This window comes from Balaenoptera acutorostrata, chromosome 3 (assembly GCF_949987535.1).
Source record: "Balaenoptera acutorostrata chromosome 3, mBalAcu1.1, whole genome shotgun sequence".
In the NCBI taxonomy this organism is placed as follows: domain Eukaryota; kingdom Metazoa; phylum Chordata; class Mammalia; order Artiodactyla; family Balaenopteridae; genus Balaenoptera; species Balaenoptera acutorostrata.
This window is the reverse complement of record NC_080066.1, coordinates 173,185,428-173,201,858: the sequence shown is the minus strand read 5'-3', so window position 1 is coordinate 173,201,858 and position 16,431 is coordinate 173,185,428. Positions and strand designations below refer to the sequence as shown.

The 16,431-nt window shown below is 42.3% G+C and overlaps 1 protein-coding gene across 2 annotated transcripts in view; it reads right to left on the bottom strand.

Annotated features, from left to right (window-relative positions):
* Window positions 1-2,233: 2,233 nt before the first annotated feature.
* The window catches only part of LOC114236921 (EF-hand calcium-binding domain-containing protein 11-like), a 102,520-nt gene continuing 88,322 nt past the window's right edge, over window positions 2,234-16,431 (bottom strand). The window contains exon 6 of one of the 2 annotated variants that reach the window (XM_057542995.1): window positions 2,234-2,439. In XM_057542995.1, coding sequence (XP_057398978.1) covers window positions 2,385-2,439 — 55 coding nt within the window. In that variant the 3' untranslated portion in view covers window positions 2,234-2,384. The remainder of the gene's footprint in view (window positions 2,440-16,431) is intronic. The other variant, XM_057542997.1, reaches the window with a different exon arrangement.

Sequence of the window (16,431 nt, the reverse complement as noted above, 5' to 3'; positions counted from 1 at the left end):
CGATGAATGAATAAACAAATAAATGCTCTACATGTGGCATCTCTTTATCTCAATGAAAAGAGAGCCCTGAATAGTTCTCTGTGGAATTCTTTTTTCAAAGTGGGTTTCAAGATCTAATTATGGCCCCTAGGCTGATGTTTGGCCCTCGAATTTTGGGTTTGGAACATGGAGCTAAGAGAAACTTTACGACGTTTCTCTTAGCTAGAAGGGAAAAGGCCATAATGTTTAATCACATGTCTCTAGGGGAAAAAAAAAATTTTGAAAATGTTCTATTTCTAATAATCATGGAACATACATTGCCTTTTAAGATTTGTTTCTCAGAACAGCAGAACTCATTTAGTCTAGGAGAACACAGTGTGGTTCTTAATTATTTTTTTTTCTTTTCTAGATTCTCTGCCAAGAACTACAGAGCAAAATGAAATGACAGTGCAGGAGACAGCTGCTAAGTTACCTCTTTGTTGTATTTCTAATAAGATAGCGACATCATTTCTGTTGCTAATGTATAGCTGTATTAGTTCTGAAATAAGCTATTATGGTTTTTTCTCCCTCAGTGGACTCCAGTTCCAATAAGTAATACATCATTCATAATTGGAAATGTGTATCCCTCCAAAAAAAAGTTTGCTCCTTCTTGCTTAAACTTTTAAAGACTTGAGTTCCTTGCTTGAATTTGAAACCACTGCCTGATTTGCATACATAATTTGAGATTGATTGAGCACCCACAGGTCAGGGCTGAGAGTTTAATGAATAAGAAGAGAAGCAGCTGAGGGCAGAGCTCTGAAAAAGACAACAATGAAGGGAAGGAGACTCAGAAAGCTGCCCGGAAAAGCAGGAAGAGCATGGGTGTCAAGGGCAAAGAGCATGTTTAGAAGGCCAGCTCACTTGTGTCAAATACTGTGCAGAAGGACTAAAGTACCCATTGGCTTTAGCCAGTAGAGGTGACTGTTGGACCTGATCGGAGAGGTTTCAGCCGAGTTATTGGGGCAGAAATAAGACCACCGTGGACTGGAGGGGATTTGGAAATGAGAGGCAGAGGAGTGACTGCAGCTTAAAGGCAGAGTGTTAGACAGAGGAGATCACTGATGCAGTTAGGTCCCCAGCAAGCAGGAAGGGGCAGAATCCAAAGTCATGGTGGAAGGATCTGCCAGAGGCTGGGGGGCGGGGAAGCAGCCCCTTCACCTCTGAGACAGGAGGAAGGCGTCATGGCGGCAGGTGGGGCTTAGGGGTGGAAAAAGTTAGCCATTATCCTCCATCCTTATCCTCACCATCATTGTCAACAGTGTCCAGTAAAACTGCAGAGCGGTGTGGGGGGGGGGGGGCAGGAAGTAAAAGACACTGTGGCTTTGGTGACTTCTCTTTTCTTAGAGAAATGGGAAGCGAGGCCATTTGATGAGAGTGACAGAGAAGAGGTGGGGCAGGAGCCTGAGAAGAGTGGCGAAGTTTCGAAAATGTTTTGGGGGAACCAGGAAGAAGCTGGTGGTCCAGAGGTGCAACTGGGACGTGAATACTGCTTATACTGTTCCCATGGCAGGCCCTCACCAAGCCTGCGTAAAGCAGGAAGACGGAGACTCGGGTTGCCGGGTACGAATGATGGAAGGACAAGGGGGCTAGGAAGCCGAGGGCCTTGCTGAGAGCGTGATGGACCAGAGGACCCAGGCCAGGCGGGGAGGCTCACAGTCTGAGACAAACACAGAGAAGAGAAGGGACTGGAGGTCTTGATGAAGATGAAGATCAGGTGCAATGGGACCAGCACTAAACCCAGGCCAGCGGGGACCCTGCCCTGGGACCTGAATTTCAGAGGCCTCTGCTCTGGCCCTTCTCTGGCTGCACCCCTCTCCACAAAGGGAGTCTGCAAGACGAACGAGATGTGCCCCCCCTCCGTCCTCCATCCTCCACCTTTCAGACCCCGTTCCAGGTCCCTGGGACCCTAGGATTCCCTACCCAAGCAGCCCTAAGCACGCTTTCAGTGCCTGTGCAGGCCTCTTCCTGAGGGTCCACCCAAAGGGTGGCTGTTCGTAGGTCATGTGGATTGAGGTGGGATGTGAGGGCTGGGCGTCCACACAAGTGCATGTGAGGCTCCTTATCACCTGGAGCAGAGCCAGGGACAGAGGCCAGCTCTCCCCCATGCCATGAGTGCCCCACGTGGCTCGCCCAGGAACCGATGAGTTCCACATCACAGCTTTGCCTTCGAGTCATTATTAAAGTATATTTGTCAAGGTAGGAAGATAAAACATATTTTACCTAATAGTTTACCTTGATTTATAATTTTCATATCTCTAGACATATAGCATGCGGGCTTCTGTTTGTACCTTGCCCCAGGCCCTGCAAACGTTAGGGGTGTGCCCGAATGAGAGATTCAGCTGAGTAAGAGGTTGGAGTAGGGATTATTAGACTTCTGAGTCAACATGGCAGGGTAAACACTTGCTGAAAATTCTCAGTCTGCTGCAACATATAGAAATAACAAATGAAATTTTTTTAACAAAAAAATCACATAAGCCTTGTATTATTTATTTATTCTCTACTTTCACATCCCTCCAATCCATTCCCTGCCTTGCTCTGTGCCTCTCTGGGCCCTATTACCCGCGCTTCCTTGCTGGTGCCTTCCAGCTGGGTTTGGCCAACAGAAGTTACCAGCAAGAGATAGGAGAAGAGGAGGAGAGAGGATGGGGTATTTCTTTCCTGCTCCCTCCCTGCCTCAGGTCTTCCTTCTGGTAGTGGCTACTTCCCTCAAAACTCGGCTTCTACCCTCCTCCATAGCTCCAGCTGTCCCTGGCCTCCAATAATAACATTCTCTCCCTTGTCCCTTCAGACTGGGAGTGGTGACAGCTTCCTAGTCCCTGGTACCTCAAATGACCTTGTTGGATTCTTTATTCCTGTCCATACTTCTGTAAATAGTTTCTTCATTAAAATCTCTTGAATTTAAGTATCTGAGTGATGCTCTATTTTCTGCTGGGACCTTTACTGATTGAAACCATTTTCTAAAACAAGACAGGAAGGTATGTGAATAGAAAAGGATCATAAGCCCCTGGTGCTAAGTGATGACGAAGACTCTGTGGCCATTGTGAGGATCGGGTGGGGGCAGGCGCCAGAAAGACTGGAGGGGTCTGAGGTTTCTACATCTGCAAAGGGGAAGGGACTGAATATGCCTCACAGATATCAGGGGTAGGGTGGGGTGAGAAGAGTTCCATTTTTTTTCGGTTAGGATCAAGACCCCACATTACCTGTGACTAGAAATGAAGATAAGATGCATATATCTCACTAGCAACTGAGTCTGAATCACATGTGGGCACAGAAATTTTTACGTCCCTGTAGTAGGATTCCCAAGCCATGCTTAATTTATGACTTGTTTCAGAGCTAAGAAATTCCTGGGTCTGGGATTGAGGAAATCTCAAAACCACCCTTCAGAGAGAACCCTTGTAGAGCAGATCCACAGGGGAGGTAAGCTCTCAAGAAAAGAAAAGAAAACTACAAAATATGCAAGGATATGCAGCATGATTAAATGCACTCTGACAAAAGAGACAATTCACATCTGAGGAAATAGCTATAATAGAACACTCTGAAAAAGACATGTAAAATCCTCAATGTCATCATAATGGAGGGACTAATACCTATCAAACAAGACTGTGAAATCAGAAGGGTGTGAAAGAAAAAGAGTTAGAGATGAAAAGAAACCAACAGAAAATCTTGTAATGAAAAAATATAATTAGCAAGTTTCATACAGCTTAAGAGAGATTTAATGAACTGGAAGGCAAAACTAAGAAAATCTCCCAGGATGCAGTAGAGAGAGATAAAAAAAGATAGGGGGAAACACTGAAAGGAAAATTAAGGAGACAGATGTAAGGGGAAAAAATTAAGGAGAAGATGTAAGGGAAAGCGCTGACATTAAAGAAGTTTCAAAAGGAGAGGAAAAACGGAGGAGAAAAAAATTTAATGCTGTAAATATCAGATTAAGGGAGAAAAACAATATGAGAACTTCACATATGTAGGGGAAAAAAAAATCACAGAAGCCCAACATCTATTGACACATGAAAAAACTGAGCAGATTTGGAATATAAAGGATTTTTTTCCTTCCACCAAAACCCTATAGCAATATCATACTAAATGGTGATATAAAGACTTAGAAGCATTTGCATAAAAAGCCAGAAATACAACATGGATGCCCACTACCAACCCTACCACTCAATACTGTATCAGAGGTCCTGGCTCACAGAAAAGAGTTATTTGAAGGTGAGATTTTAGAAATGGTGCACTTCCTGGTAATGGTCCAGACATTACCAGGACCAAACAATGGTCCTGCTAAGTGAGCAGCCAGCTAAAGTAATGGAGATGAAGGTCACTGGAACTGAGAGGGCGAAGGAACTGAAAATCTAAAGTACTGGGTAGCACCCAGGATGATGTCAGAGGCTGTATGTGATGCAGGTGATCTGGAACTTGATGGATGACAGTGCCATGGACACAGAAAGCAAATCAATCAGATTCGGGATGATCAAAAAGGGAGGGTCTACCATAGGGTGGGAAATGGTCTCCAAACAGCATTGTGCTTCTGAAGTAGTGTTCCCTCAAAAGACCAACTGAGCAAAGCTCTTGAAGAAGAGCTGAATGTCAGCTAAAGCAAGAAGGAAGATGCAATGTTTTACCACTCAGTTAAGGATGTAGGAAAGTTCACTTGCAATGAAAGAAAGATTCCAAGGATGTCCTTGGAAAGCCTGAGTGAGGGGAAGAGTGGAGGCCAAGTCAGAACAAATGAAGATCCAAGTAGAATAGGCATGAGACACCCAGAAAGAGTGGAGGGGCTTCTGTTTATAACAGAGATGGTGGGGCTGGGAGCCAGATGGGATTAGGTGGCATGGAAGACAAAGCTCTCTCCATTACTCTGTCCCAGCCTGGATAGTGACAGGAGAATCCACTATACATGTTAAGAAATGGAACAGACGGCCTCTTGGGGGTTACACTGGGAAGAAATAAAAAAATAAACTCTGACCTCCTGATCAGATCCACTAAGTATTAACTGCAGATTTCTCAATTGACAGTGCCCTTGTACTGTACTGTAGTCCACACTTATAAGTACACAACACAGGGATATTCTCATTTACCAATATTAGAAATTTAGAGAAATTAGGATATGTCATTAAAGAATGTATCTGGAACAAACACCAAAGTCTTAAATACAATAAATATTTAGTAGAGGGCTGTAGACTTGGAATCTATAAGTACTTAATGGCTTAATCTTATACTGAAGCTACTTGAGATATTTTATTTCACAATTTCAACAAAGAAACTGTTTCATACTTTGCATAATTAACCTCAGAGAAATAGATTTTGGAGACCAACGTCTCTGTTGATCACTTAGCTTAGCTGTGCCCCAAAAGCAACTGTCTCCATTACATCTGTCTTATCATTTCCCCTGATGCAGAACATGGCATGTATAAGTCTTAGGAAGCATCCCTTTCAATAAGGAACAAGTATCAAAACAAGCAAGGATTGGCATCTGTTAGCCTATGAATCTGGACTATTAATTATCTAAGACAAACACAGTGTATTCAAGAAAATAGTACCCATTCATCCACTTTTTTTCCAAAATAGAAATGCACTACATTTAATTTTCGGTTCTCTGTGTTTTAAATAGACAACTCAATAGAGCAATAAATGTCTTCATAATGAATAGATTTTTCTACATAGGGAACTCAATGTCAGGAGCATAGATGAAGATTTAACCCGGTGAACATAAAATTAAACAACAGAACACACAGGAATAATTTGAATTGGCTAGAAAATATTTTGGTTAAAAAAAAAAAGAATCACTATTATTGAGGGTAATTTTTAGGTTGTGATACAAATGCATCATTGTGTAAAAAGAAAAGATTAAATTACCAATATCTGTAATTTAATTACCAATATCTAAAATAAGATCCAGCTCTCTGTGTATCCTGCCTTTCTCCTCATGTAACTGTTCTACTTGGCCACTCTGGTGAGCCCCTCTAGGCTTCGTCTTCCCTGTCTTCTTCCTCACGCTGCTCTGTTTTTTTTCTCCTTTGATCCAAACTCCCACTGCTCTCCTCCTAAACCTTTCCAATGGGTACCACGGAGCTTCCGTTTCTAATTAAACTATTCTACATCTTCTTCAGCTAATGCTCACTGTACCTTATGCCTTAATTGAAACTTGGTTCTCTGTTGGAGACATAGCTTCCCTCCACCTGTTCTCCAAATCCCCTTCCCTCCTTAGTCTTCTGGAACCTCACCATTGATTTCCCCTTGCCTCTTGTATCTTCAACCTTCTCTCTCTATGGGCTCCTTCCCATAGAATTATAATAATCTCACATCTCAACATCCCTCTCTCTCTCCCCACTCACCCACCACACCTTTTTCTATCTTTCCCCTCCTGTCCTCCACCAACCCCCTCCTCTCTTCTCTTCCTCTCTCTTCCAGCTCTTGGAGCCTACCGCTCCACTGACATTGCTCTGGATACAGTCAATGACTCAACAACTACTTTCTTGTTGCTCAATCTAGAAGACTCTCTTAATCATTTCACTGACTTCTTGACAACACTGGTCATCACTGACCCCTCCTTCTTCCTCTATCTCCTGGATCTCAATAGTCTCAATAGTCTCTGCGGAGACCACATAGTCTCTGGATTCTCTTAATTCTCTGGGCACTTTTCCCAGCCAACTTTGCACACTCTTTCTTTGTTTATTCCTAAATGTTGGTACTCCCCATGGTTCTCTCTTCAGATAGTCTTCCCTTCTTGTCTAAATCCTTCTCTCAGCAAGATCTCACTCATCCTATGCCTTCAGTTACCATTTATATACTAATAACTCTCAAATCTATGTCTCTTGTCCAGCTCTTCCTCCTCAGCTTCAGAACCACATATCCAAATGCTGACTGGGCATCTCCTCTTGGATAGCTCGGAGATGGCTCAAATGGAATACATCCTCCCCCTTTTACAACCTGTACCTTCTGTTTTCCCTCTGTCAGTGAGCATTATCGTTACTCCCAGGTGCTAAACCTGAAACCTAAATTCAGTCTTGTCAAAAAAATTTTCTTAATTGAAGTATAGTTGATTTACAATGTTCAATGTTGTGTTGTTATCAAATGTACAACAAACGGACTCAGATATATATATATATATACTTATATATATATATATATACTTGAATCAGATATATATATATATATATATATATAAAATCTTTTTTCAGATTCTTTTCCATTATAGGTTATAACAAGATATTGAATACAGTCCCCTGTGTTATACAGTAGGTCCTTGCTGTTTATCTATTTTATATATAGTAGCATGTATCTGTGTATCTGTTAATTCCAAACTCCTAATTTATCTCTCTCCCCCACTTTCCCCTTTGGTAACCCAAGTTTGCTTTCTATGTCTGTGAGTCTATTTCTGTTTTGTAAATAAGTTCATTTGTTCATCTCTTATATGTGCAATCTAAAAAAATGATACAAATGAATTAAATTTAGTCCTGATACCTACCCTTCCCTCCTTAACCACACCCAATCTATTTACCTAGATCTGTAAACTTCACACAAATCTCCCTTAAGTCTGTCCACATCTCTCCAACACCTGGGCCATAGCCTAGCCCAGGTTCCATCATCTCTTGATTTGGTTGCCATGGTGACCCCTAACCGGTCTCCCTGCCTCTAGACCTCCATTCTCTACAGCCAGAGAGATCTGTCTAAAATGCAATCTGAAGTCGCTCTCCTGACTTAACGCCCTCCCCCGGGATCCTCCATTTCCCCTAGGGGGAGGTCCTCACACACTCACAAAGCCCTTCACGACCTGGCTACTGTCTTCTAGTCCAGCTTCACATCTCACCATCCCTCCACTCTGTGCTCCTGTTACACGCGACTTCTTTTATTTCTGCAGTGAAGTCATGATCTCTCACATGGGGACCTCTGCACATGCTTTTCCATATACCCAAAGCAATCAAGCTCTCTTTGCCTGGCTAACTCTTACTCATCCTTCAAGTATCACCAGAGACATTAATTCCTCCTGGAAGTCTTCCCTAAAAAGGGCCAGGTGCTACCATATCACTTTGTGCTTCTCCTATCATGACACTTCCCACTCTATGGGAACTATCTGTTTAATTGTAGGTGACTGCTAGCTCTGAGGGCAGGGCCCGTGTCTGTCCAGTGCACCATACTATCCCTGTACCAGCGCAGGTCCAGTACATGCTAAGTATTCTATATGTACTAAACCAGTGGTTCTCAAACTTTGTGCCTTCAGGATTCCTTTAAACTCTTAAAAACTCAGAACTCCAAAGGCTTCTGTTTATGTGCGTTATATCTATCAATTGTTACCATACTAGAAATTAAAACTGAGAAAAATTTAAAAGATTAATTCATTTAAAAATAAGTTAATTACGTTGTAACATAACTTTTTAAATGAAAACTAAGTAAGCTTTCCAAAACAAACCAAAAAACTGTGGTAAGAGAATTATTTTACATTTTTGCACGTCTTTAAAATTCTTAATACATTACAGCTGGATTCTCCTATCTGCTTCTGAAAGCCCTTTGTGGCATTCTGATTGTGGTATATAAAGAAAAATACAGCCTCACACAGATATGTAGTTGAAAAGGGAGGAGTATTTTAATAGTTTTTTCATATAACTGTAGATATTCCTTTTGATATTATACCATAACTCAGTAAGTGGTAATTTCTTACAGGCTAGCTGCAATGTATAATTTGAAATCATATCAATTAACTTTTCATACTTTGCTACATTAAAATCCTTTGGTGTATTTTGTATTTTCAATGGATCTTTTACCCAACCATGATTTTGTAACACCATGCATTGGTTATCTTCTAAATGTTAACACATTTCATTATACAATATTTTAAAAACTACATTTGTTAATATCACCACTGAATTTATCAGAAAAGTCTTTAAGTATTGAGAAACTGTCAAGCTCACAGTGGCAGATATAAGTTTCCCAAATTTTAACTTTCACTTGAAAGCTTGAATTTTAGCATTGGCAACAAATACTGTCACAGTTGTTTTCCTTGAAATGACAGGCTCACTTCGTTCATTTTTAAAAAAATGTCGACCAAGTACTCAAGTCTAAATAACCGTAGTTTGTCTGTCAGTCATTCTTTCAAATAAAAATAGTGTTCCATTAAAACAGTGGCCAGTCTAGATCTCAACTTAAACAACTGGGCAAGAGTTTTTCCTGGAGACAATCATCATGCCTCCACGTGTGACAGAAATGCAGTATGGGTACTTCCCAGAATGTTAAAAAGATGTGCACTTGAGAATTAAGATTTAATAAAACAATTTTTTATTGCTTCATCAAGGATACTCAAGTGAAACTGACTTTTCTTTTTCTTTTTTTTAGCTGTGAGGGCAAAGTGGCGAAGAATACAATGATTATCAGTACAATTTGGTATTACTGCCTTGATTTATGCTAAAAACAGGTGAAACGATTCATGCAGTGCTACCTACCACAGATTTTGCATCATCAATGCAAATGTCAAGAGAGTGAAACAAGGCACACAGTGCCTTAGCATTATGAAAATAGTTTGGGCCTCAGAGACCCCTTGGGGCCGGGGATCACACGTACAGAACCGCTGGGCCAGATGAATGAATACAAGGAAGGAGACCGCAAGCCAGCTTGGGTGCTGGTGCCACTGCTGCCCAGCGCTGGCCCTCCCGACCGGAAATCCAGCCTGAGCACCTCCTGCATGGCTGACCCCTCTGCTCTTACTCTTGAGCTTCTAGTTGCTTCCTCCCATCCAACCCGTAGGTGTTGACACCTGGGCCTTAAGAAAGTCCTGGTTGGAACCTGATCTCCTGGTTTCATTTTTGTTATTTCTGGGACCCGGCTTTGGGTATCAGCCCGCTGGCCTTAGGCCCCATGATAAGGAGTATTTTTCTGGACCATTCTGGGGTGTACTGGCCAGATTTACCTCTTGCTAGCTCTGTGTATTGCACTGTGTGTGTTGGAGAAGGCAGTGGGGGAGGGGAAGTACAGGGTTAGGGATTTGGTACAAATTGATATTGTTTAGGGATGTACCTAACTTTGAAAGTAAAACAAAACTGTTCTGCTGTTTTACTTCTTGTAAGACAAGGTGAACTATTCTTATACTCTTGCAGATAGGGCTCAAATAAAAACCTTCATCTGGTCAGTGAATATAAATTGAAAGAAATGACCAACATATTACAGTTTTAAAGCTGTGTGCTCATCCATTTCTCTCCCATCAGTACCTTCTGAATACGCATCAGGAGTTCATCCAAGTATGAGACCTTGGTAAATGCATCTTTTAAATATGAAAGTTAGAGTTGGGCCTGCACAGAACAAGGTATCATTTCCTGAAAATAGCTTCCAGCAAATAGCAAATTAATTTAGTAGCAAATTAGTATAATTTTCAAGGTGGTCCTTTCTATTGAGTAACTCATTTTTATTGTTACACAAGAAATGCTTTCTTCTCCTTGCATACCTCTTATATTACTTTTCTGAGTAATTCTTTTTTTTTTTTTAATTTTTTTTGGAGTATAGTTGATTTACAATGTGTTAGTTTCCGGTGTACAGCAAACTGAATCAGTTATATATATATATATATATATATATATATATATATATATCAGTTATATATATATATATATAGTTATAGTTATATATAGTTATAGTTATATATATATATATATATATATATATCTCTCTCCATTCTTTTTCAGATTCTTTCCCATATAGGTTATTACAGAATATTGAGTACAGTTCCCTGTGTTATACAATAGGTCCTTGTTAGTTATCTATTTTATATATAGTAGTGTGTAGATGTTAATCCCAATCTCCTAATTTATCACTTCCCCCTGCGTTTCCCGTTTGGTAACAGTAAGTTTGATTTCAAGATCTGTGAGTCTGTTTCTGTTTTGTAAATAAGTTCATTTGTATCTTTTTTTTTATGAGATCCCACATATAAGTGATATCAAATGATGTTTCTCTTTCTCTGTCTGATTTACTTCACTTAGTATGATAACCTCTAGGTCCATCCATGTTGCTGCAAATGGCATTATTTCATTCCCTTTTATGGCTGAGTAATTAATATTCCATTGTATATATGTACACATCTTCTTCATCCATTTCTCTGTCAATGGATGCTCCCCTATCTTGGCTATTGTAAGTAGTGCTGCAACGAACATTGGGATGCATGTATCTTTTCTTTCTTTTTTTTTTTTAAGAAATGTATTTATTTTTTAGATTTATTTTTGGCTGCGTTGGGTCTTTGTTGCTGCGCAGGGGCTTCCTCTAGTTGCAGCGAGCAGAGGCTACTCTTCACTGTGGTGTGCGGGCTTCTCATTGCAGCAGCTTCTCTTTGTTGCAGATCACAGGCTCTAGGCGTGTGGGCTTCAGTAGTTGTGGCATGCAGGCTCAGTAGTTGTGGCTCGCAGGCTCTAGAGCACAGGCTCAGCAGTTGTGGCGCACGGGCTTAGTTGCTCCGCGGCATGCGGGATCTTCCCAGACCTGGGCTCGAACCCGTGTCCCCTGCATTGGTAGGCAGATTCTTAACCACTGAGCCACCAGGGAAGCCCGATACAAACTGTTATGTATAGAATGGATAAACAACAAGGACCTACTGTTTAACACAGAGAACTGTATTCAATATCCTGAGATAAACCATAATGGAAAAGAATATGAAAAAGAATGTATATATGTGTATAACTGAATCACTTTGCTGCACAGTAGAAATTAACACAACATTGTAGATCAACTATACTTCAATAAAATAAATAAATAATAAAAAATAAAGATGTCCCTCCCAGTTAGGGTATAAACACTCCTCTTGGGGAGTGACATATTCTTTACTTGGTGGCCGGGAAATCTGATAGCATCTTCAACTTTTTCTTAGGAACCTCTTCCTGGGATTGGTAGGGGAAGAATATAAAAGTCCTAGATTCATTTTTTTCTCCTTTTGGGAAATGTACAGCTTACACTTTCTGAAGAATAGTGTTAATAATAATAATAATAGCAGCTGTCATTTGTTAAGCATTTGCCACGTGCCAGCTACTGGGCTAGGCAGTTTATGGAGATGATTCTTTACCGCCTTATAACAAGATGGGTACACGTTCTCTCACTGTTTCATAGTTAAGCGCTCTGAAGATTAGAGAAGTCCCTTGCCCGAGGTCAGTCAGCTTGTAAGTGACGGAGCCAGCATTCAAATCCAGGCCTTCTCCCTTCAGAACTCAAGATCCTAGCTTCTCAATGGCTGAGGATACCGCACGCCACAACTACTGAGCCTGTGCTCTAGAGCCCCCGAGCCACAACTACTGAGCCCACGTGCCACAACTACTGAAGCCCACGCACCTAGAGCCCGTGCTCCGCAACAAGAGAAGCCACCACAATAAGAAGCCCGCACGCCGCAACGAAGAGTAGCCCCCGCTCGCCGCAACTAGAGAGAGCCCGCGAGCAGCAACAAAGACCCAACGCAGCCAAAAAAAAAAAAAAAAAAAGTTTGCATCTGCTAATTCCAAAGGGGGGGACCTCTTTAGACATAAACATTTGGATTAATAACAAAGAACTATAAAAAGATGCACTCTTATCAGATGAAGGACACCAGTGTGAGGTCTCAACCACAATTCTAGGCCTTGAGTCCCTTGATCTCAATTCTGATGACCTTCACCTCTACTCTGCTTCAAAAACTGAACTCAATGGCAAGACCAGGGGCCTTGTCAACTATTCAGAACTTCTCTGCATATGAACTGTTGAGTGTCAAGATCCCATTCACTGTGGATAACTCGCCATTCTTATGACTCTACTGCTCATTTATTCCCACCTTCCTTTCAACATCTTCTGAGACTCCTAGGACCCTGACCGCTTAACGTTCTCTCAGTCTATGAAGGGCCGTCCAGTTTTACTTGTCCTCTCCCTAGCCTAGAGCCCACAGGGCCAGCCTGTAGTTATACTGACCAGTATCCTCAATTCTCTGCCTCCTCATTCCTCCTAACACACCCAGCCCACATGACACAAACACAAGATCAGTCCAGTCATAATTCTCCGGCCAGGCTTTGGATCCCACCAACCACCTCCTAAGGCACTAGGCTCCTTCAATCGCGTTCCTATACCTTCACTTCTATCAATACTTACTCTTTCTTCCCAACACATATATGTTGTTAAATATCTCCCTAGATTCCCAGTTACTTCTCTAGCAGCTGATTCTTCAAAAGTCGTTTCCGCCACTTCTCTCTACTTGCTCGCCATCAATTCACTCCTCGACCAAAGCAACCTGGCTTCTGCCGCCATTACCTTATCCAAACTGCATTTGTTAATATTATCGATGTTGTTCATCTTGCCAAGTCCAAGGAATCCTTTCTAATTCTTACCTTTTATGACTCTGCCCTGTGGCACCTGAAACGGATGATCCTTCCTTCCTGCTCTAAACTCTCAGCTTGCCTTTTAAAAACCAGTGTTGCCCGGGGCTGCATCCTTGCCCTCTCCTCTTCTCACTCTATAGACCCTTCGGGTGTAATCCACTCAAACCCAGGCCGGCAACTACGCCCAGGACTCACAAACGGGTACCACCTAGCTTCGATGTCTCTGATGAATGGAGACCCCATATGCAGTTTAAAAATGTAGACTCTGAATTCAGACAAACTCGCATCCAAGTCCTGTCTCTGCATTCAGCAGCTCTCTGGCCATCAGAAAGTTATCTTACTTAAACCTCAGTCTCCTCAGCTACAGAATGGGAGTAATCATATCACTGGTATCTACGCTAGAGTTCTTTTGAGGATTAGCGCATGTAAATTATTTCTTTTGAAATAACACATGTAAAAACACATAGTTAATAACGCTCAACAATGTTAGCTACCGTTGTTATTACAGGATTTTTTTTAATCTAAAAGCCTCCAAAGCAACTCAAACTTCACGTAATAAAAAAAATTAACTTGGGACTTCCCTGGCAGTCCAGTGGTTAAGACTCTGCATCCCCTCTGCAGGGGGCACGGGTTCGATCCCTGGTCGGGGAACAAAGATCCCGTATGACACAAGGTGCAGCAAAAAAAACAAAGAAAAAAACCCCCCCAAACCCCCATGAACTTAATGCCCTCATGCTCCTCCTTCATTGTAGTAATAATCATAATAGCTTCTGTCTTTCAAGTTTTAATTTTTATCACTAATCTGCAAGTTAAATATTAGCGACCCCATTTCACATATAAGGAAACTGAGGCTTAGAGAAGTTAGTTACTCTGCTGGAAGTGGCAGGAAAGTGATGGTTAGGATTCAGACCCTAGTCCTTCTGACTCCAAAGTGAATGCTTCCTGGCCCTGGTATCTGACTTTAGTGTTCGAGTCCCACACCAAAAACCCAGGGCATTTATTCTGGACTTCTTCCATCTTAGCCACATCTAGCAATGTGCTGGGGAACTGGCTCTCCTGCAAAAAAGAAAAATTTCCTGATTTGCAGCATTTGCTGATTTCAAGCTACCAAGGTGACATCACTGAATGTGAGCGAGGAAAAAGATGGGCAGAGCTGGCTTGAGGGCCTGCACCAGCGGCTCCAGCAGACTACCGGATCCCTAAGGCCCCAAATCCTGTTAATTCAGATCTAAATAACTTGACTGACAGCAATTTGCCAAAAACAACTTAGTCAAAATCAGGTTGGTGAAAACAACAAAGTATACCGTCTGGTGATAGGCTGCAGACTTTTTCCCTTTTTATTTGCTAATCTCTCCAGCCTCCACACCCCTCAGCCTTCCCCCTCCACACTCCAGCCTGACCGGACAGCTCTCCACTCCTCCCAGGCACCACGGTCTCCTCACCTGCAGTGCCCCTGGCCTGGAACGTCTATCCCTCCGGCCTGCCATCTTTCCCTGGCTGACTCCTGTTCTTCCTCACCTTTCAGTTTAGGCATCAGCCACAGGGGATTACCGGGAACAGAGTAAATGTCAAACAACGGGAGTTAAGTTGGAATAGTGCAAATGTGAGACAATTGGAAGACTGCTTAAACAAATTATACTAGTTTTCAAAACACACATGGCATGACCCTATTTCAGTAGGGAAAAATGCACATAGACACAGAGAAGGATCTGAGAAGCTAGTCTCTAGGGGTTTTAGCAGTGATTTTCTAAATAATGGGTGGGATTCTGTGCATTTTTTTTTTTTTGTCTATAGTTTCCGTAATAAGCATGCATTGTTTTTGTAATAAGAAAACCTATTTCTATAAAGCCTTTTTATCGTTAATGTCTTTGTATTCCAATTGTTCACAATGATAGACCATTTTGGACAAGGATGAGTGGCTGACTATTCATTGGCTAGAAAAAGAACCTGGAAAATAATGGAAAACAGGTAATTGTGTGTGCGTGTGGTTTAAAATGACACATTTATTATGTTACAGTTCTGGAGGTCAGAAGTCCGAAATGAGTCTCACTGGGATACAATCAAGGTGTCAGCAGGGCTGCATTCCTTTCTGTGGCTCTACAGGAGAATCCATTCACTTAGCCTGTTTCAGGTTCTAGAAGCTGCCTGCATTCCTTGGCCCGTGGCCCCCTTCCTCTAACTTCAGAGCCAGCAGTGTTGGCCTGAGTCCTTCTCACACTGCAGTCTCCCTAATTCTGACTCTCCTGCCTCCATCTTCTCCATTTAAGAACCCTTGTGATTACACTGGGTTCACCTGGATCATCCAGGCTAATCTTATCGTGTTAGCTGATTAGCAGCCCTATTTCCAGCTGCAACTGTAATCCCCCTGGCCAGCCATGTGCCCTTTGCCCCAGTAACACAAACTCCATGTCCCTGAACATGTCATGTGGCTTCAGTTCTCCATGCTTCTGCATGTGCTATGTGCTCTGAAATGCCTTTAAAACACATATGTGCGCACACAGCGTGACACAATGTGATTAACAGGATCACACCATAGACTATCAATAATAATCCTATCTGCCCTATGGACATGATGGTGCCTTCTTCACCTTGGCATTCTGAGTGTCTCTGGAACTCAGGTACCCAAAGCGTGCTCTGTATACCAGCAGTATCAGTATTACTTGGGATTGTGGCTACTAGATATGCACATTTTCAGGCCCTGCCACAATATCTACTGAATGGGCAACTATGAGGATGGGGTCCAGGAGGGGTGTTTAAAAAGTCCTCCAGGTGATTCTCATGCACCGAAAGTTTGAGAAGCACTGACCCAGGTCCTCCTTAATGTTGGCTGAATGAACTGATAAATGGTTAAAAACATGTGATGCTCCTTTACATTTTTTTTTTTTTTTTTAATTATTTTTGGCTGTGTTGGGTCTTCGTTTCTGTGCGAGGGCTTTCTCTAGTTGCGGCAAGCGGGGGCCACTCTTCATCGCGGTGGGCGGGCCTCTCACCGTCGTGGCCTCTCCTGCTGCGGAGCACAGGCTCCAGACGCGCAGGCTCAGCAGTTGTGGCTCACGGGCCCAGCCGCTCCACGGCATGTGGGATCCTCCCAGACCAGGGCTCGAACCCGTGTCCC